Source organism: Chiloscyllium plagiosum, chromosome 1, assembly GCF_004010195.1.
Source record: "Chiloscyllium plagiosum isolate BGI_BamShark_2017 chromosome 1, ASM401019v2, whole genome shotgun sequence".
Classification (NCBI taxonomy): domain Eukaryota; kingdom Metazoa; phylum Chordata; class Chondrichthyes; order Orectolobiformes; family Hemiscylliidae; genus Chiloscyllium; species Chiloscyllium plagiosum.
In genome coordinates, this window is record NC_057710.1 from 156,363,754 (window position 1) to 156,385,948 (window position 22,195).

The following is a 22,195-nucleotide window of genomic DNA, read 5'->3' on the forward strand; positions in this document are numbered from 1 at the left end:
GGATGTTAGGAGATTACAGGGTGACCTGGACAGGTTAGGTGAGTGGTCAGATGCATGGCAGATGCAGTTTGATGTGGATAAATGTATGGTTATCCACTTTGGTGGCAAGAACAGATTACTACCTAAATGGAATCAATTTAGGTAAAGGGCAGTACAAAGAGATCTGGGTGTACCAGTCAATGAAGGTAAGCATGCACGTACAACAGGTAGTGAAGAAGGCTAATAGCATGCTGGCCTTCATAACAAGAGGGATTGAGTATAGAAGCAAAGAGGTTCTTCTTCATCTGTACAGGGCCTTGGTGAGACCACACCTGGAGTATTGCGTGCAGTTCTGGTCTCCAAATTTGAGGAAAGACATTCTGGCTATTGAGGGAGTGCAGCGTAGGTTCATAAGGTCAATTTCTGGAATGGCGGAACTACCTTACACTGAAAGACTGGAGCGACTGGGCTTGTATACCCTTGAGTTTAGAAGACTGAGAGGGGATCTGATTGAGACATATAAGATTATTAAAGGATTGGACACTCTGGAGGCAGGAAACATGTTTCCGCTGATGGGTGAGTGCCGAACCAGAGGACACAGCTTAAAAATACAGGGTAGACCATTTAGGACAGAGATGAGGAGAAACTTCTTCACCACCAGAGAGTGGTGGCTGTGTGGAATGCTCTGCCCCAGAGGGCAGAGGAGGCCCAGTCTCTGGATTCATTTAAGAAAGAGTTGGATAGAGCTCTTAAGGGTAGTGGAATGCAGGGTTATGGAAATAAGGCAGGAACAGGATACTGTTTAAGGATGATCAGCCATGATCATATTGAATGGTGGTACAGGCTCGAAGGGCATAATGGCCTACTCCTGCACCTATTGTCTAACTGTAATTTGCACCAATTGGGAAGCAAATGGGATTGGTTAACAGTCCACAGTGCATTGTCTCAAAACTATACACTGGCTGGCATCAGTAAATTCAAGAATCAGTGATTCCTGAAGAAGGGCTTATGCCCGAAACGTCGATTCTCCTGTTCCTTGGATGCTGCCTGACCTGCTGCGCTTTTCCAGCAACACATTTTCAGCTCTGATCTCCAGCATCTGTAGTCCTCATTTTCTCCATCAGTAAATTCAAGACCTGCCTCCTTCCAGTCAATGGCAGAGCCTAACAATATAAACCTCAGTTTCCATGAATAATGAAAATATCACCTCCAAAGAAGATTCTCTCTCTTGTTGGTTAGGTGAAAATAATGGCAACATGAATAAGATGCAAGATTCCTGGCGTGAAAGTACTACCAATTTGGTATCACAGACTTGGTTGAAAGTTTTATTGCTCTGCACGGTAATGTATTGTATGCATATATTGTAAAAAAGCAAATTATATAAATACACTTTCAGTTAATTGCAACAACTGTGTGACCATTTTATAGCAATGAAATTGCAATATAATTTGTATTATTTTGTTTGCTTCTTGGCAAACTTTGATACAACAGTTAAAATAGATACAATGCTCAGTGAATGAAATTACTTTATAAAATAATTATTTAGCAATTTACCTCTGCAATTCCTACCAATTTAAATCTTCTCTTTCTGACGTAGGTATGATAATGCTTCATGTAGAGAAATTAAATGTTATTTCACATATCTATACTCAATTTGACAGTGTAATCACATCAGTATTCTCTTCTAGTTTTTGCTTGTGTGAGGATTGCCTTAGGGTAAGTTCAGGTATCCCTGAACTTAAACCAGTAGAAGCTGAAGGAGTTTGCACAGAAACAGATGGAGAGAAATTTGATGTAATCGCTGAAGTAGAACTGTATGTATTAGTAGCAACAGGTAAGCTTGAATATTTCAGAGTTGATGGATTGAATTTTACTATTGGCATTTGCGGAGGGACAACCCTAATGCCTTGCTGTGCAATTGATGTTATCAGTGGGGGTGGGAGAGTAGATTTGGATTCATTTTTAATAACAGGCTTTAGTACATTTTCATCTTTCAGTTTTGCAATCTCAGTAAAGGCTGAGGCCAAAGGTTGGAACCCAGGTTTCCAGGTAAGTACGTAATCATAATTGTAGCTGTTTTGTATTTGGTCTTGTATGGGAACAAGTGAATTAAGGGATTCTATCAATGAAGTCCGCCCATCCATGATAAAAATGTGATTCTTAGCATTGTCCATCATGACACTATTTTTCTTAATACTTGGATTCTGAATATTCCTTGAAACATCATCATCAATAAAATCCACATTGAACCCTTCCTCTTCCCTTATGTCCTTAAAATTATAAATGCTACCTACACTCTCTCTATTGATGACCGCATCAGTGGTATTGTTTTGACACAACTGACAAGATAAGCAGTATGATTCCTTGGTGTGCTCTGAATCTGGAACACTGTATGTCCAGCCAGGTTTACTTGATTCTGGAACTTGATTTCTACTGTGCTGATTTGCACTGAACATCATAATTTCCCTGTCTTCAGCAGTTTGCCCATCTGCAATACATTGCCTGGAAGAACTAAATGACTTTGTCTTTACAGGAATGTCCACTAAGCTCAGCTGTTCTGGTGAATTAACAGGTGTCTTTCCTCGCTGCTTATCATTCACTTTCTGATGACCTGATGATACTACTGGATGATTCAGATGATTGATAATTGTGGATATTATTGGAAGCTTTATATTCTGTTTTCCAAAACTTGAATTATTTTTATCTTTTGCTTTATATCTATACACTAGACCACCACAGCACACAGAAAGGAGCAAGAAAATGACAAAAGAGACAGAGAGACTTAAAGTGAGGTGGTCAGTTGACTTACCTATCAAGGCATCCAATGATTGAGAGATGTTAATAGCAACAGTACTAATGGCTGATTTGGAGCCCATTAAAGGACTACTAGCTTTAATCACCAAATCAATTACCTCTTCTCCCTTGTAACTGCCTCTAATATTGTGAATAGAACCAGAAACATAAATAACTCCACTTGTTTGGTTCAGCGAAAAGTAAGGAGAGGGCTTTAGAAATGAGAACTGCACAATTCCATCAAGTCCAGCATCTTTATCGACAGCAGTAACTTGGCCAGTTTTTTGACCTACCTCCACAAGGTTAGGGAGAGTGAAATAGTACCGATCTTGGGTAAAAGTGGGTTCATATTCATCAATACTTTGAATATGCACTTGAATTGTCGCAGTTGCTGATGCATTACCTTTATCCTTAGCCTGGACTACAAATATACATTTTTTTTGTTGCTCATAATCAATCAGCTGTTTGGTGTATATATCACCAGTAACTGGATCAATAATAAAATTATTCCAACTAGTATACATTGAATAGTCAGTTAAAGGCAATGTCAGGATAGAATATGTCAAATAACCGAAGGCACCATCATCATTATCAAAAGCATGAACTGCACACACTGACGTGTAGATAGGCTCATTTTCATTGACTGCGCAGTTCAGTGTAGGAAATACAAAATAAGGAACATTATCATTGTCATCCAATACATTAATATAAAGGATTGAAATAGCCATTTTTTGATTAGTAACACTACCATCAATTGCTTGGATAGTTAACATGAATTTTGACACTTGTTCATAGTCAAGAGGTAATTTTAATTCTACAAAACCCGTTTTATGATCCAATCTAAAATATTCTTTTTCATTTCCAGATATTATATTGTACCTAATATCTGCATTTGCTCCCTGGTCTTGATCATAGGCTGAGACTTGAATAAGTTGATTTTTCACAGGGGTGCTTTCTAGAACTTCAATATGGTAGTCCAAGCTGTTGAAAACTGGAGGATTATCATTGAAATCAAGCACAGTTATTGATACAATTGTAGTTGAACTAAGTGATGGGTTTCCTCGATCAGATGCACACACAACCAAATGATAGCTGTCAGTAAGTTCTCTGTCTAATACATTCTTTAATAACAGCTTGCCTACCACACTATACTGATTCTCTCTTTTAATTACAGTGTTCTCAATGTGGAATTTGTTTTGTTCATTGCCTCCAATAATAATATAGTCAACATAAGCATTCTTACGTGTCCAATCTTGATCTAGTGTTGAAAACAATAACAGAATAATTCCTGTTGCTGCCTCTTCATTAACACTAATATTATAAACTGCTTGGTTAAACTGGGGAATATGGTTATTGATATCCTGAATTCGTATTTCCACTGATGTAATGCTTTTCAATGCAGGGTTTCCATCATCTTTAGCCTCGACAAGAAGTTGCACGACAGAGTTATAACTTGTGTAGTGTACAGTCCTCCTGGTAAATAGTGCACCTAAAAACAAGAAAAACAAAATTTTTACTCAGTAGAAAATAGTGATTTTTATGGCATGATCAGACTCAATATTGTCATGAGAACCTGGTCTGCAATTTTAGTTTAGAGACATGAGCAAAACAACAGTGTTAGATTCTGTCCTGCCATATCTACTGGGGTGTGGCCAGCAAAGGCTCAGATAGGTGTTTTCTTCACACAATATCTTTTCAAGAGAGCCAGGAAGAGCAAGAGGTTTCCATCTTTACATTTCACAGGGTTACACTGACTGTTGCTTGTTGCTGGTACGGCTTCAGAACCCCCTATAAACTCAATTGTGGCAGCCTCCTGGTTTTTGAAGCTGGGAATGGGGTTGGGAAGGAATATCTCGAATCTTTCTCTTCCTCGTAACAACATTTGGACAATGGCTTGAAACCGTAGCTGTCACCTAACTGACTTCAATCCTTCCGTTAGCCCTACACTAGGTTGGGCCAGAGTGCTTCTGCCAATGACCTGTTCCCCTCCTTTCCCTGACTGCCCCACCACTAATGAACATCTATTGTACACCTTTACCATCAGACTCCCAACAACTTCCAGAGAAGAATGCCAGTCATTACTGTTTCTGCTTTGTTGTTCCTGTACTGGATGATGTTTGCACATGTACAGTACTGCCAAGTGTTTATACAAAGATCAAAAGAAAACAATTACCGGAAAAATGATGTCCATGGGGTAGTCAGACTCCAGGCATAGGATGGAAAGTCAAATTCTCAGTCAGTTCTGGAAAATGTGTGATAGTTAGTCACTCAGGATAGTTGGCCTACCCTCCAGCCAGGTACTGGACTGCTGAAGGACTCCAGGATATTAAAGGATTGTGCTTGGCTGCTATCATCATCCAAGTGTTTTTGAAAATCACATGTTTGATGTCATCTCATACTCTACAAAATCAGGCTACATGACTCAAGCATACATCAGAAAACTGAGGAACTACTGCTACAAAACATCTCTGCATCCTATACATTAACATTAGAATTAAACATAAAATATAAAAGATATTAAGACCATAAAACATAGGAGCAGGAGAAGGCCATTCAGCCCATCGAGTCCGCTGCATGGTTTAATGAGATCATGAGGAGAAAGTGAGGTCTGCAGATGCTGGAGATCAGAGCTGGAAATGTGTTGCTGGAAAAGCGCAGCAGGTCAGGCAGCATCCAGGGAACAGGAGAATCGACGTTTCGGGCATAAGCCTTTCCTGAAGAAGGGCTTATGCCCGAAACGTCGATTCTCCTGTTCCCTGGATGCTGCCTGACCTGCTGCGCTTTTCCAGCAACACATTTCCAGCAGTTAATGAGATCATGGCTCATCTGATAATCCTCAACTCCACTTCTCTGTTTTTCCCCCATAACCATTGATTCCTTTACAGATTAAAAATCTGCCAATCTCAGTCATGCATGTAATTAATGATCCCCTAGCCTCAACAGCCCTATGTGACGCAGAATTCCCTAGATTCACAACCCTCTGACAGAAGAAATTCCTCCTCATCGTCAAGGCATGACCCTTTCTTCTGAGATTACATCCTCTGTTCCAAGGCTCTCCCACAAGGGCAAAGAACCTTCCTTCATCTACCCTGTCAGGTCTTCACAGAATCTTGTATGTTTCAATACTCTTCTATGTTCCGACAAGTACAGGCTCAGTCTACTCAGCCTCTCCTCATAAGACAGTCCCTCCACATCTGGTGTAAACCCAGTGGACCTTCGCTGAACTGCATCCAATGCCAGTGTATTATTTCTTAAATAAGAGGCCAAAACTGTTCACAGAATTACAGCTATGATCTGAATAGTGTCTTGCATGATTTGAGCGAAACCTCCCGACTTTTATATACTATTCCCTTTGAAAAATAAGTCAACATTCCATTTGTCATATTGATTACCCAATGAACTTGGACTGTAGCTTTTTGTGATTCATGAACAAGGACTTCAAAATCCACCTGTTCTGTAGTTCTCTGCAGTCTTTCTCCAGCTAAGTAATATTCAGCACCTCTATTCTTCCTGCCAAAATGCATATCCTCACATTTTTTCACATTATATATCATCTGCTGAGTTTTGCAGACTCATTTGTGCCATCCTCACAATTTGCCACCCCACTTATTTTTGTATCATATTCAGTTTTCTTCTCCAAACTGCAGTAGAAATGCAAGGGCAAGTGTTAAACAAGGAATTATACATAGATGTGATAATCCAACTGTAACCATGGGTGACTTTAATCAACATTTAGACTGGACAGATCAAACTAACAATAATACTGTGGAGGAAGATTTCCTGAAATGTATGTCTCTTGGGCATTAAGACCAAGAGAGTGGGTTTTTGTGGCCTGGATATTGTGCAATGAGAAAGGATTAACAGTCTTGTTGTGTAGGGACCCCAGAGCTGCCACAAACTGATAGAATTGCTCATTAAGATGGAGAGTGAAAAAGTTGAATCTGAAACTAGGATCCTGAATCTAACAAAAGGAAATTTTAAGAGTATGAGATGGGAGTTGGCAAAAATGGATTGGGAAACCTTACTACGTGGATTGACAATAGATAAACAGTGACTAATATTTAAAAACATACATCCCATTTTATATATATGGATAGGAGAAAGTGAGGTCTGCAGATGCTGGAGATCAGAGATGGAAATGTGTTGCTGGAAAAGCGCAGCAGGTCAGGCAGCATCTAGGGAACAGGAGAATCGACGTTTCGGGCATTAGCCCTTCTTCTTCCTGAAGAAGGGCTAATGCCCGAAACGTCGATTCTCCTGTTCCCTAGATGCTGCCTGACCTGCTGCGCTTTTCCAGCAACACATTTCCATCTCTATATATATGGATAGTCCAGCTTAGTTTCTGGCCAATGGTAACCTGCAGGATGTTGATAGTGGGGAATGCGACTATAAAGCTAATTTGATTCAGTGATGGTAATGTCAAGAATGATAGTTAAATTTTCTCTTATTGGAAATGGTCATTGCCTTGCATGTATTATTACAGAATGTTCAGAATATGTATCATCCTTCTACAAAGAAAAGTTCTGAATGGAGGACCCACCACCTATGGTTAATTAAATGAATCATGGAAAGCATCAAACTTAAGGAAAAGCTTTATAACTGCGCAAAGATGAGTATCATATGATTAGATGGAATATACAGAAATGGCAGAAAGTAACTAAAAGGTTAATTGGGAAAGATTTTGAATATGAGTGGACATTAGTTTGGAATATAAATACAATTAGAACAGTTTAACAAGGACAAGAGTGAGTAAAGTGAGTTTTCTTTCTCTACAGAGTGGGAATGCATGTTAATTGTAAGGAAATGGCAAATGAAATTGATAAATATTTTGCTTCTTCCTTTACTACAGTTGACACAAAAACATTCCAGTCATCGTTGTAAATCAGGTGGAAGTGAATGAAGAACTTAGTGAAATTACAATCATGAGGGAAGAAGGGTTCACTCTAAGTTACTCAACCGCACAGCCACTGGGAAACTCTGTGCATGTTGATTGGTGGACCAACAAGTGTCTTCTGCTTCTAGAAGCTGCTGCAATGCATGGACCTCAAAGGTCTGCACAGCTGCAATAAAAAAAGGTGGAAAGTTTGGCTGGAAGTGGTACAAAATAATGTGATGAAACTGACAACTCTCCCAGATGGACTTCATCCTATGGTCTTAAAGGACATGGCTAATAAGGTAATAGATGCTTTGGAGTTAATTTTCCAAAATTGCCTAGATTCCAGCAGACTGTAAAATAACAAATATAACCTCTCAATTCATGAAAGGAGGAAGACAGAAAACAGGAAATTATGTCCATTAACAATATATATAAATGCAGCTATCAAATGATCCACTCTGGACAACTGCCATCTTGTCCTTGCCCATAGCTTGCCACAATTATAGCCTCGTCATCTCCAGGATGCGTCCTACATGAGGCTGTATGTGTGGAGCTATGGCACATGATCAACAATCTAATGTATTTCTCTTGGATTATGTGCTCTCTTCACTTAGAGGCTGAAGAAAGTTTCAGCAGAGGACTGGATTTCCTTTCACATAGGCCATTCCCAGCTTAGTTTTCATTTGAGATGTTGCACCCACTAGTAATATTCCTGCTCAGTTGTGGCTCTGTCTTATGATGAATCTGCCTGCCTGATTTGACACTTTTTAGGAGACATTTCTGGTCATATGCATGCTGATCTATATTGAGGTAGAGGACTGTCATCTTAATGTTGTTTGCCACTCACCTTTCCATGGTAGATTATTAAATTGTTTTCTGTACTGCACCCCAAGTTCCTCTGAATGATTTCACTGCTGCTGGCCTCCATGCCTTTTTGGTGCAACAGATTTCTTCTGCCATTTGGAAGGAAGAGCACATCCTTCTGTGCAGAACAACATCCGTAAAGCCTCAAGGTGGCATGATAAAAATGCAGGACCGCATGGGGTCTCCCGTCTACTGGCCTTCTGATCCCTGCTGCTCCATTCCTCCCAGTAACAGCAAGCCCAGTCATGTCACTGTCTCTTTTAGCCATCCTCCATAAGTAGACCCTACCTACAAGCCATTCGCAATGTTGTTAACTGGATGCTGAACTTGTCTCCAGGGAAAGTAGGGTGTCTGGATTTAAAAATCATGTTGCATGGGAAGAGGTCTGAGAAGTGATCTGTTTGTTGGATTCACAACCTTGGATTAAAAATCCCTGTCCAAATAGTTGTTAAGTGAATGAGTGAATGAGAACGAAACTGTCAGATGGTGTAAAATGTGGTGTTGTTCCCTTTTGAAGGAACAAAATAAAAATAGACCATTCTTAAATGATGAAAATTATTAACATTGCTGTTCAGGAAGGTTTAAATGCCTTTGCATTTGAAACACAACAAGTTAAGGCGCATGTACAGGTAATTAGGAAGGCCAATGATGTGCTGACACTTATTGCAAGAGAATTGGATTCAGAAGTGAGGAAATTTTGCTGCAATTATACTGTGCTTTGATGAGACCACACCTGGAATACTGTCAACAGTTTTGGTTTCTATACGTTAAGGAAGGATATCTTAGGACGACAGTTCAGTGGATTGATTTCTGTGTTAGGGAATCCTCCTTACGCGGAGATTGAATAAATGGGTTTGTATTCTCTGCAGCTTAGATGAATGAGAGGTGATCTGTTCTGAAACTTAAGTCCATGAGAAGGCTTGACAAGATGCTAAGTGGTTATTTTAACTAACTTGAAAGTCTAGAATTATGAGACATAGTTTTATCTAAAGGGTTGGACATTAACGAGTACGATAAGCAGAAATTTCCTCAGAGCTGTAAGTTCTTCAATTTTATTTACTCCAATTTTTGTGGATTCTGTAGTGTGATAACATTCAAGATTGACGTTGCTGGATTTTTGGATTTTCAAGGCATCACGGGATGTAGGGAACATGCAGTTGTGGTTGAAAAGTAGCCATGACCTTAATGAATGGTTGGAGCATGTCAGAAGGGCTGTATGGTCTACTCTTTTTCCTTTTGTGTTCTTATAATGCCATCCAAAATTTACTGACAATGAAACAGATAAGCCCTAACACCTGGTAACCTTAGGGATTTATGTCATACAAAGAAGCCAACTTCATTCCCTTCTGTGTATCTAAATGCTGAGGTTTTTGACAAGAGGCTGGTAAAGCAATGATCCTGTGATAACAGAACAACTTGAACAGCAACTTCTTGATTTCTGCACCTAACTGCATCTTTGTGGCCAGTGGAAGTTACTGTCTGATTTACACTCTAACAACAGTGAATGTTATTACCATCACCCACTACTTCTACAGTATGTACAATCAATTACATTTCTGAAAAAAAAAATACAACCAAAATCTCATCCTTAATTGACAACAAAGCATTGTATTACACAAATTACAAATAGCAGGCCAGGGTAGATTTTGTGTACTGACTTTAGGTGCATATAGGCAAATTCTGAAGTGAGATTTATTAAATGGAACATATAAACACAATTGTTAATCGTTTTAGTGACATCAAAATTATTGTTATAATTTCTAGCCATAACATGATTTAAAGTAACAAAATGTCCAATCCAATCTTAGTTTGTTATCTTACCACTTTCAGCATTAATATAAAACTCTGTAGAAGTTCCTGGAAGGATTCTATAGGAAACTTTTCCATTCACTCCTGTGTCTTTATCTGTGGCCGATACAGTCAGAATGTAGGTATTGACTGGCGAGAGTTCAGGGAATACAATCTGAAACAACAGGTCAGTCTGTAAAATCTGATTCTTGTACCACAGATCAACTGATATAAATCTGGGTGAAAGTATATTTAAAAATGAGCATAGTCGCTTATACAAGTACAGATTCTTTGAGTTTCAATTTATGGACTATGGTTTTATTACAAGCCATACCATTGTATTATTCAACATCCATCTCTGTTTTACTCAATGGGAAATTATCGCTTTTTTATTTTAATTTGTTTATGAATTTATATTTTCTATTAAATTTTCATTTAGATTTTATATTAAATAAAATCAGATTTTTATTTCAATAATTTTTATACTAAGTTTTCTTAGTTACAGTGAACAGAAACCATTTTAAATAAATGTATTATCATTTGCTAGGTATGAAGTACTTTCTCCAGCTATCACCAATCACCAAGACATTTTTGCATGATTATTTATTCAATTAGATTCTGTTTACTTCACGTATTCATTAGAATAGTGCCTTCATTTATTTTAAAATCAAAATACTTTTTCTGTCAAAACTGATTAGTGGAGGGGATACCTATTAAATTTAATCAGGTGAACTACATGTACATTAATACTTTTTTGGGAGCTTTGTTTCATGAGCTTATGAATTTCAATTAAAACTCTAAGTACCCACATTTCTTGACATCCATTTTCAGCTTGCTATCAGCCTCCTTCAAAAAGGAGGGACCCAAGCTCAGCCAACTCTTTAACCAGTGGAAATTATTCAAGCTTATGTAATCCAATTGTTCTAGTTCACTCCTACCTCGGGATGAAATATTCCAACATAGTGAGTCACTTTATAAAGTGGCTATGCCGTGTGCTACAAAAGTCATGCTCCATGAGTGCAAGGCCACTAAAATAACAAGATCAGCAGTTTATCTGACATGCACAGAAATTCATCACTATTCAATTTCCAAACTAATAAATCCACATAGATTCTATCTGATTATATACGGCCTACATTACCTCCCACAAAGTGACACAGAAGGCAAACTAGATGGATTGCAATTCTTTGATTTTCATTTATGAATTTAAAAGTTCCAGTGACATAAGCCTTAGATGGTGCAAAAGAAATTTTACAGAATCAAAATCGAGGTGACCCCAGAAATGTGAACGCACTCATAAACTTTTAACGGTTTGATCAGATAGTACCAATGTCAAGTGACAGGTTCTATGAGTGAGCCAATTATCAACAGAACATTAGTGTAGTGCGTACCTGTATGGCACTGATATTTGATGAATAAATCTGCCACAGAGCATTATATCATTTGATGGAAGAATAACAAAGGGAGACGTGAGCAACTTGTGTCCTTTCATGAGGGTTACTGAAGTAACATGAAAGATTGAGAAACTTTAGTGGTGTCTCTATCCTATAATATCTATCATTTAATAGGATTTAAACATGCACCACTATTCTTTCAACATTGTTGGGTCAAAGTTCTGAAACTTCCTACTGACAATAATGTGGAAATAACCACAAAGATAAAGTCTAGTAGTCTTTCAAGGAAATGGGCTCGTATTCACTTCTCAAGGCAACTAGGGATGGGCAGTAAACTGTGAGCATACTGAACTTGTACCTGGGGTGACATAAATGTGATTTGTAAGATAGTAATGAATCATTTCTACCTGATATGATTCTTGAGAGAAGACAGGTGAATTGTCATTTAAATCCATTACATAAACTCCAAGAGCTGCTTCAGTTTCATGCACTGAATCAGAAATCTTGATTTTCACCAAGTATTCAGACTGTTTCTCATAGTCCAAAGGCTCAGTCAAAATAATGGCTCCAGTGTTGCAGTCAATAGCAAATTTACCTTCTGGATTACCATTCTTAGTAAAATTATAGGAAAGAACGGGATTTAGATCCAGATCACTTGCCAAAATCTGTGTGACAACATAACCAGCTTGGAGATCTGAAAGTACAAATTCATTATTTTCCAAAATCATGAGTTAACCATGACACCATTTTTTTGTGATAAATAGCTGTTATCATAATATCAGTTGATAAAAGCATGCATTTTCATTATTTTGTTGATTTCAATGATAAAATGCAAACTTGCACAATAAATGTAGATATTATAGAAGTTTATTTGCAATTCTATTAACAGAACTAAACCTAAGCAAAATCATCCCATTGGAAAGACAGAATAGGCACTACTTCATTTTGCTGTTGGAACCTTCTTTCAATCATGCCCGGAAGTAGACCTTAGGACTTGAATATTCTTATTGGAATTGTAGGATTATTAATAGAATTGTTATTCTAGAAGTTACAATATACAATATTATTTTATTAATGGCTTATGGTACATGTAGGAGTTATTTATCTATTACTGAAATCAAGCCATTAACACATTTAAAATAAAGAAATCATTGTCTCCACTAATATGGAAGAATCAAGTGTAATGGCCTAAAATGCTTACAGTTAATAAAGCAACCAGTTATTTTTAGGAAGACCCAGCCTGGCCAATAATAAACAACGGTCATTCTGAACGCATGTTCCCTTACTTGTACCTATTTGGGTAGGCTGTGGGGCAAAAAAACCCCACATTTATGCCCATGATAACTACAAAGTTTTATATGAATTTCTGCTCACAAGTGGATAAAAAAAAATCCATTACCATATTGCATTTATTTCACAGAAAATGCTGTGCCTGTATTTCTGCTATTTTGAAGTGTCACCTTTATTATCACTGCATTGGGCCATAGATCATTGCTGGGTAACGATTAGTTTTACAGTCAACTAAATATAATTCCTTTATACCAAAATTATTTTAATATTTTTGTATTTGTCCTGGAAATTTTTGTTTTAGAAATGGTAATAGCAACAAGGACACACAGGAGCAGATTGGGAGGTAGATTTTGGAAAGGTGCAGAAATAACAGGGTTGTTGTCATGGGGGGGGTGACTTCAACTTCCCTAATATTGATTGAAATCATCATCGTGCAAATAGTTTGGACGGAGCAGATTTTGTCAAGTGTGTCCCGGAAGGACTCCTGACTCAATATATAGATAGGCTGACTAGAGGGAAGGCCATATTGGATTTGGTACTTGGCAATGAATCAGGTCAAGTGTCAGATCTCTTGGTGGGAGAGCATTTTGGTGACAGTGACCACAACTCCCTGACCTTTACTATTAGTCATAGAGAAGGATAGGAGCAGACAGTATGGGAAAGTGTTTAATTGGGGGAGGTGGAGTTACAAGGCAATTAGGCAGGAATTGCAGAGCATAAATCGGGAACAGATATTCTTAGGGAAATGCACGACAGAAATGTGGAGGTTGTTTAGGGAGCACGTGCTGGATAGGTTTGTCCCATGAGGCAAGGAAGGGATCTCATGGATGACAAGAGATGTGGAACATCTAGTCAAAAGGAAGAAGGAAGCTTACTTAAGGTTGAGGAAGCCTGGATCAGACATGGCTTTAGAGAGTTACAAGGTAGCCAGATATGAACTGAAGAATGGACTAAGGAGAACTAGAAAGGGGCATGAAAAAGCCTTGGCAGGTAGGATTAAGGAAAACGCCAAAGTGTTTTACACTTATGTGAGGAACAAGAAGATGATCTGAGTGAGGGTAGGGCTGATCAGGGATACTGGAGGGAACTTGTGCCTGGAGGAGATGGGGGAGGTCCTTAATGATTACTTGGTTTCAGTATTCACTAGTGAGAGGGAACTTGTCATTTGTGAGGACAGCATGTAACAGGCTAATATGTTCAAACAGGTTGATGTTAAGAAGGAGGATGTACTGGAAAGTTTGAAAAACATGAGGTTGGATCAGTCTCCTGAGCCAAATGGGATATATCCAAGGTTATTATGGGAAGCGAGGGAAGAAATTGCTGTGCCTTTGGCAATAATCTTTGCCTCCTCACTGGAGTAATACCGGTTGATTGCAGGGTGGTAAATGTTATTCCCTTGTTCAAGAAAGGGAATAGGGATAATTCTGGGAATTACAGACTAGTCAGTCTTACGTCGGTGGTGGGCACACTATTGGAGAAGATTCTGACAGACAGGATTTATGACTATTTGGAAAAACATAATTTGATTAGAGATAATCAGCATGGATTTGTGAGGGGCAGGTCATGCCACACAAGCCTTGCTGAATTCTTTGAGGATGTGACAGAACACATTGATGAAGGTAGAACAGTGGATATGGTGTATACGGATTTTAGCAACGCGTTTGATAAGGTTCCCCATCGTAGGCTCACTCAGAAAGTAAGGAGGCGTGTGATACAGGGAAATCTGGCTATCTGTATACAGAATTGGCTGGCCCACAGAAGACAGAGGGTGGTGGTAGATGGAATGTAGTCAGCCTGGAATTCGGTGACAGTGGTGTTCAGCAGGGTTCTCCGTTCTGGGATGTCTGCTCTTTGTGATTTTTATAATTGATTTGGATTAGGAAGTACAAGGGTGGGTTTGTAAGTTTGCTGATGACACCAAGATTGGTGGAGTTGTGGATAGTGTGGAAGGCTGTTGTAGGCTACATTGGGACATTAGGCAAAAGTGAGGACTGCAGATGCTGGAAATCAGAGTCTAGATTCCTGATGAAGGGCTTTTGCCCAAAACATTGATTTTCCTGCTCCTCGGATGCTGCCTGACCTGCTGTGCTTTTCCAGCACCACTCTAATCTACATTGGGGCATTGACAGGATGCAGAGCTGGGTTGAGAAGTGGCAGATAGCATTCAACCTGGAAATGTGTGAAGTGGTTCATTTTGGAAGGTCGAATTTGAATGCAGATTACAGGGTTATACGCAAGATTCTTGGCAGTGTGGAGGAACAGACGGATCTTGGGATTTACATCCATAGATCCCTCAAAGTTGCCACTCAAGTTGATGAGGTTGTTAAGAAGGCATATGATGTGTTGGCTTTCATTAGCAGGGTCATTGAGTTTAAGAGCCATGAGGTTATGCTGCAGGTCTATAGAGCCCTGGTTAGACCACACTTGGGATATTGTGCTCAGTTCTGATTGCCTCATTTGAAGGATGTCAAAGCTTTAGAGAGGAGATTTACCAGGATGCCACCTGGACTGGAGGGCATGTCATATGAAGAAAAGTTGAGGGACCTGGGAAAGAAGGATGAGAGGTGACTTGATAGTTGTACAAGTTGATGACAGGCATAGATTGAGTGGATAGACAGAGACTTTTGCCCAGGGCAGAAATGTCTATCTCAAGGGGGCATAATTTTAATGTGATTGGAGGAATATTTAAGGGAGATGTCAGAGGTAGATTCTTTACACAGAGAGTGGTGCGTGCATGGAATGCACTGTCAGCGGTGGTAGTAGAGTCATATACATTAGGGACAGTTAAGTGACTGTTGGATTGGCACATGGGTGATAGTAAAATGAAGGGTATGTAGATTAGATTGATCTTAGAGCAGGATAAAAGGTCAGCACAACATTGAGGGCCGATGAGCCTGCACTGTGCTGTACTGTTCTGTGTTCTATGTAGGTGGTGTCACACTACAATTCTTGTGCTAAAATGCAATAGCAATACATTTATGACTAACTCTATGAAGTAGTTTTGAGTTAGCACTTTAAAATGACTCAAACAGATACTTACTTATATGTGCATATTTCTATTCCTTCTATGGCAGCAGTTTTTATATGTTATGTATATTGTGTGTGTGTATATATTTATATATCTCACAATCTTAATAGCAACCTTCCCGCAATTATAAAAGTTCATTATAGTTCATGAACATCAAAAAATTATGAGTGTATTGTGTTTGTTATTTGATTCATTGCCAATGATGAACTGGGAAAGAGATTCTTACTTCAAACAACAAAAACAACATTATTTAATATCACTTTGAAATAAACTGAAAGCACACAGCTTACAAAATGGTTATTTTCAGACAGGATATCTACATAATAAGACTGTAGAATACTTAATGAAATAAATCAGTTTAGCAATTGTTCACAAACTTGTGTATTAGTACATGGAGTACATATCTGCTATAAATGCTACTTACCTAACTATAATAAACTAAGAATAAGAATAGTGTAATATTGCTAGAAGCTGTGAAGTATTTCCATTAAAAACTCAAATCATAATTGTTAGACTATGATTTCACATTAAAACACACCTTATCAAAAACTAAAGGCAACTAATTGTACCATAAAGAGCCATTATGATTAAAGCCCAACTTACTTTCAAAAATCTGCACAGCTTTCAGTGGAGGAATACTTGGAGCATTATCATTAACATCCAGAACCTGAATTCCAACAATGGCAGTTATTGAAAGCCTGGGGCTTCCTCGATCAGCTGCTTGGAGAACTAATCTAGTTCAAACAAATGTAGGAAAGTTAAAAATGTCGATTTGATAACTGCATTGACACTTATCAAAAATGGTAATACAAATATACCACAGAACTACTAAACTGTATTTTGTAAATGGTGCACAGTGTGACCAAAATCAGTTTTCAGGCCTTATCGCCATGAATTCGGTGACCTGCATGCCTCAAGTAGGGTGGCAATGACAGCGAAAAAAAGTCAGCATTTATTGTCCTGTTACCATTAAGTGGACTTAATCTCATGAGTCTATAATACATAAATAACATGGAAATCAAAATTGCTTTCGATGGTTTTACACTTGAACAGAATTCGGCTGTTGAAATATATATATATCCCTGGAATGTAATTAATAGAATTCTATGAAATATTTAAACTTTACCCTTACAGTAAAGAGACATTTTGTTGAATGAGATGTAACTGGGAGTTGCATTTGACCAAAGTTGGTGTATAGATAGAGTTAATAGTAGTTTTCCCTCGGATGGGAGATTTCAACTCAAGGGGCCACATTGTTAAGGTGAGAGGAGGGAGATTTAAAAAAGACATAAAGGGCAAATATTTTACTCAGAGGTGTGTGGAATGAACTTCCTGAGGAAGTGGTCAATTCCTGGAATGGCGGGACTACCTTACACTGAAAGACTGGAGCGACTGGGCTTGTATAGAAGACTGAGAGGGGATCTGATTGAGACATATAAGATTATTAAAGGATTGGACACTCTGGAGGCAGGAAACATGTTTCCGCTGATGGGTGAGTGCCGAACCAGAGGACACAGCTTAAAAATACAGGGTAGACCATTTAGGACAGAGATGAGGAGAAACTTCTTCACCCAGAGAGTGGTGGCTGTGTGGAATGCTCTGCCCCAGAGGGCAGAGGAGGCCCAGTCTCTGGATTCATTTAAGAAATAGTTGGATAGAGCTCTCAAGGATAGTGGAATCAAGGGTTATGGAGATAAGGCAGGAACAGGATACTGATTAAGGATGATCAGCCATGATCATATTGAATGGTGGTGCAGGCTCGAAAGGCAGAATGGTCTACTCCTGCACCTATTGTCTATTGTGGTGGATGAGGTTACAATTACAATGTTTAAAAGACATTTGGATAGATACATGAATAGGAAAGGTTTGGAGGGATATGAGCCTGAAGTAAGCAGGTGGGACTAGTTTAGTTTGGGATTATGTTTAGCAAGGGCTGGTAGGACCGAAGGATCTGTTTCCAATGCTGCATGACTCTAAGTGTTAGTTGTGAGTTTCATGGAGGATATCTCTATGTGAGGTCTAGAGAGACCTTTCAAACTATCTTCCCAAACTTGGCTCATTATCTTTGCACCATACTCATAAGGCATCCCCCTTGTTGTATTCTCCTATTTGTTATAGGCAGAATATATGTCAATACTGCACTATCCTGGACTTCTGGCGTTGGCACATATTTGAAGTACAGCGTGTACTTCATCCAGCATTGGCAGTCCTGAACTGCCCTGCAATGCTTATGTCATTTGGCTTAGACAATTAAGACAAAAGAAAATTGGGGCCCCTGTTTGTAGACAGGCACCTAGAGATTCTGGTGGATGGGAAAGTGCTGAGGAAGACAATCCTCTTCCAGTAGGACTGACATAGAAGATCACAATCAGAGACGGTCAGCCCGGTTGGAGGTTACCATCCAGGTCACTGGAGGAATGCCCAGCAATGCTACAAAAAGGGTCAATGACCTTCTCCACAATGCCAGGATAAGTATCACCATCTTCTCTCTGTTACATCACATTCACTCTATCTCTGTTACTGCACACATCTCCCACTAAGGCTCATGGTCTACCACTCTTGTCGTTGTAACCAACATCTCCCCTTATTCTCTCTCACCCATCCCCCACCTCCCACACTTTGAAGCCTCATGCGTTTTATGTTGCTTACTCACTCAGTTGGGCACCTTAGCACCCCCCACCCCCTGCCCCCACCTCCCCCACTTCCACCAGTAGTAATAGTTGTGCCAGGGAGTTTCATCTCATTTAATCCCTCCCCTTGTATCAATGAAGGAGAAATTAGCCCACAGTAGAGTCAGGTCAAGTAGCGGAGTACCCAAAATTCATCACTTTGCTCTCTAAAATGAGAGACTCCTGGTCCGGGCCAGTGAGGACCACAAACATTTATCTGCAAATACCCAGCAACCAAGTAAGAATCATTGTCCATTGCCATGCCACTTTCCCATTACTAACACCATGAATGTACTCTTAACATTCCCTGTCTTTTACCCTTTATTCACAATGCAATCTCTCTTTCGTCTCCTGCAGGTTCCAGTGGCAGTTGCTTGGTGGTAGCAGCCAAGAGGCTGGCCTTGTAACACAACACCTCCTTGACCTCTGAGGAATTAGCCATAGATACCCCAAGAGGAGGAAAGCAGCCTCTGAAACCCATCATCAGCTCAGATATAGTCTCCTCATTTTTCTTTTGGTTAAAGTCAAGAGCACATGCTTGTGAGCACATCACTGCCATGACCCCCCCTACAGTTGGCTGAGGAAGAAATGCCCCAAGTCACTAGGCCAGCATTTATTAGTCCTCATCACCCAGAGGGCAGTTAACAGTAAACCAAGCTGCTGTGGGTCGTGAGTTGTATGAAGGCCAGACCACGTAAGAGCAGTAAGGACATTAGTGAACCAGATAGTTTTTTTTCTGACAAAAAACAAGGGTTTCATGATTATCATTAAACTCTATTTCACATTTTTACTAAATATACTCTCTACCATCTTCCACAGCAGGATCTGATAGTCCGGTCATAATACCACAAAGCTATTATCTCCCCAGGTGCAAGAACAGATAATGAATTCCGAGGATCCAATTCCTTCTGAGAGTGCCCTGTCATAGGCGAAGTAGAAAAAGCACTGGAAAAGCACAGGAGTCAGGCAGCATCTGAGGAGCAGGAGACATTTCAGGCATAAGCCCGTCATCAGGAATGCATGAAGGGGTTATGCCCAAAATATCTCCTGCTCCTTGGATGCTGCCTGACCTGCTGTGCTTTTCCAGCGCCACATTTTTCGAATCCGATTCTCCAGCATCTGCAATCCTCACTTTCTCCAAGCCCCGTTATAGGACCATCCTAACCATGCAACAACTTAGATATTCACACTTCAGGATTCTGTGGCAGGATTGTAATTTCACCTACTGAACCACAATTCACATGAGTTGATCATAATGGCATGGAATGTAATGGATAACTATTAAATGAGCAGAAAATCTGTTCTGCACTAACTTGTGGTCAATTTGCACAATTACAGTACAAATTGAACAGTCTGACTTCAGCACAAATGAGTTGGTTTCATTGGGAATTATAAGAATGTATTCATTCTTCCAATTTCTTGAAACATCAATTGTGAAAATCAGGGTGGCATGATGGCTCAGTGGTTAGCACTGCTGCCTCACAATGCTAGGAACTTGGGTTAGATTCCACCCTTTGGTGACTGTCTGTGTGGAGTTTGCATATTCTCCCTGTGTCTGCATGGGTTTCCTCCCACAGTCTAAAGATGTGCAGTTTAGGTGAATTGACCATGCTAAATTGCCCATAGTGTCCAGGGATGTGCAGGATAGGTGGATTAGCCATGGGAGATGCAGGGTTATAGGAATAGGGTAGGCAGGTGGCTCTCCAGGGTTGGTGTGAACTCGATAGTCTGAAAAGCCTATGGACACACAGGCTTTCAATTTGGTTGTGGGGAAACAAAGCAGTTCCTCCGGTCTGGGTTTTCTGGTGAGAAGAGGCAACTTCACCATCTCCGAAGTTAAGAAGGTGGTGGGTAGGTGGGTGAATCTTTGTAGCACACGTTACATACAGAAACACTCCCCTGAGACTAAGTAATGTGTATGTCTTGGTGGTATCGTTCTGGCCAGAGACTCCAACTGCAGCATTGATGTGGATGGACAATCTGTAAGGCCTGACAGCAAACCGGACTCCACATCCAGAATCCTGATGGAAATAGTGAAAGTCACCAAGCTGGACAACTTCAACACCTGTGCAGATGCAGCGCAGTGTAGATACACCAGGTCGCAGCCAGACAGGTCTAACCGCTCAAGGGTAGATTTCCTGTTTGTGTCTCGCAAGTTCTCAGCCAATCTCTCAGAACTCCAAGATACTTGAGGCCAACGACATGTTATTGCAATAGGCTAATTTTCATTTCCCACCTCATCCTGCTTTCTGCCATGATATACAAATTGAAGATGGTGTGACCATGGACCTCTTGCTTTATACACTAATATCCTCTCAATCCAGTCTTCCCCTTCTGGTTTTGTGCTTTAGATTCTTGAGTACTGCCACAGCAATCCAAAGGAAGAGAGTGAGCAATACTTTAGCAATGACAAAGAAGCACTCTCACTCGGACACTGGCCATTATCAACTAACATATGGAAACTTTCTGAATTTGAGGCTAATAAAATGAGGTGAGTCACCAGGCATGCATGATCCATAGCCAGGGCAGACAAAGCGAAGCTTCGACACCGGCTCTCCAAAGGCTGAGCTTACAGATAAGGGTTTGGGTGAAGATTTAGACTTTTTTAATTTCAAAAATATACTTTATTCATAAAAAGTGTTTCTATATATATATATACACAGTCACAAATAGAGTTTGGTTCTGCACAGTACTGTAACAAGGCAACAAAAAAAGATTGTAGTTTGACTCGATCCAAACAAACCAAAGACATCTCTTGCATATAAAAGACTATATTTACATGCATGTGAGGCACTAGGAGGGTCTGAACTGACCCGCAATTAACTTCAATAGGAAGACCTCAGACAGTGGTCTTTTCCCTCTGTGCCTTGGTGGCAGCTAGAGTCACAGAGTCCTACAGCACAGTGACAGGCGCTATGGCCCAAACTGGACCAAAGTGTCCATCTATACCAACCCCATTTCCCTGCACTTGGCCCATATCCTTCTCAACCTTTTCTATCCATGTATTTGTCCAAATGCCTTTTAAATGTTATTAGTGTACATGCCTCAATCACTTCCGCTGGTAACTCATTCCATATGTGCACCACCCTCGTGTAAAAAAAGTTGCCCCTCAGGTTCTCTTTTATTCTTTTCCCGCTAACCTTAAACTGATGTCCTCTAATCCTCAATTTCCTAACCTGGGAAATAGACTAAGTGCATTCACCCTACCCATGCCTCTCATGATCATATGCACTTCTATAAGATCGCCCCTCAGTCTCCTAGACTCTAAAGAAAAAAGTCCGAGCTTATCCAAACTCCCTCTATGACTTAGACCCTTCAGTCCTGGCAACATCCTTGTAAATTTCTTCTGCAGCCTTTCCAGTTAAATAACATCCTTCCTACAATAAGGTGAGTTTCACATTCCTGATGAAGGCCTTATGCCCGAAACGTCAATTCTCCTGTTCCTCGGAAGCTGCCTGACCTGCTTTGCTTTTCCAGCACTACACCCTTGACTATAATATAGTGACCAAACTGA

General features: G+C 39.8%; 1 protein-coding gene across 4 annotated transcripts in view; it reads right to left on the reverse strand.

Annotated features, from left to right (window-relative positions):
* Positions 1–1,265: 1,265 nt before the first annotated feature.
* Positions 1,266–22,195, reverse strand: part of dchs2 (dachsous cadherin-related 2) — a 141,082-nt gene continuing 120,152 nt past the window's right edge. For 2 of the 4 annotated variants that reach the window (XM_043700198.1, XM_043700192.1), the window contains 4 exons: positions 16,616–16,746; positions 12,102–12,388; positions 10,334–10,475; positions 1,266–4,261 (listed from right to left, as the gene is read on the reverse strand). In XM_043700198.1, the coding sequence (XP_043556133.1) occupies positions 1,629–4,261; positions 10,334–10,475; positions 12,102–12,388; positions 16,616–16,746 (3,193 nt within the window). In that variant the 3' untranslated portion in view covers positions 1,266–1,628. Of the gene's footprint in view, positions 4,262–4,930; positions 5,015–10,333; positions 10,476–12,101; positions 12,389–16,615; positions 16,747–22,195 lie in introns of those variants that run through there. The other 2 variants (XM_043700206.1, XM_043700229.1) reach the window with 2 other exon arrangements.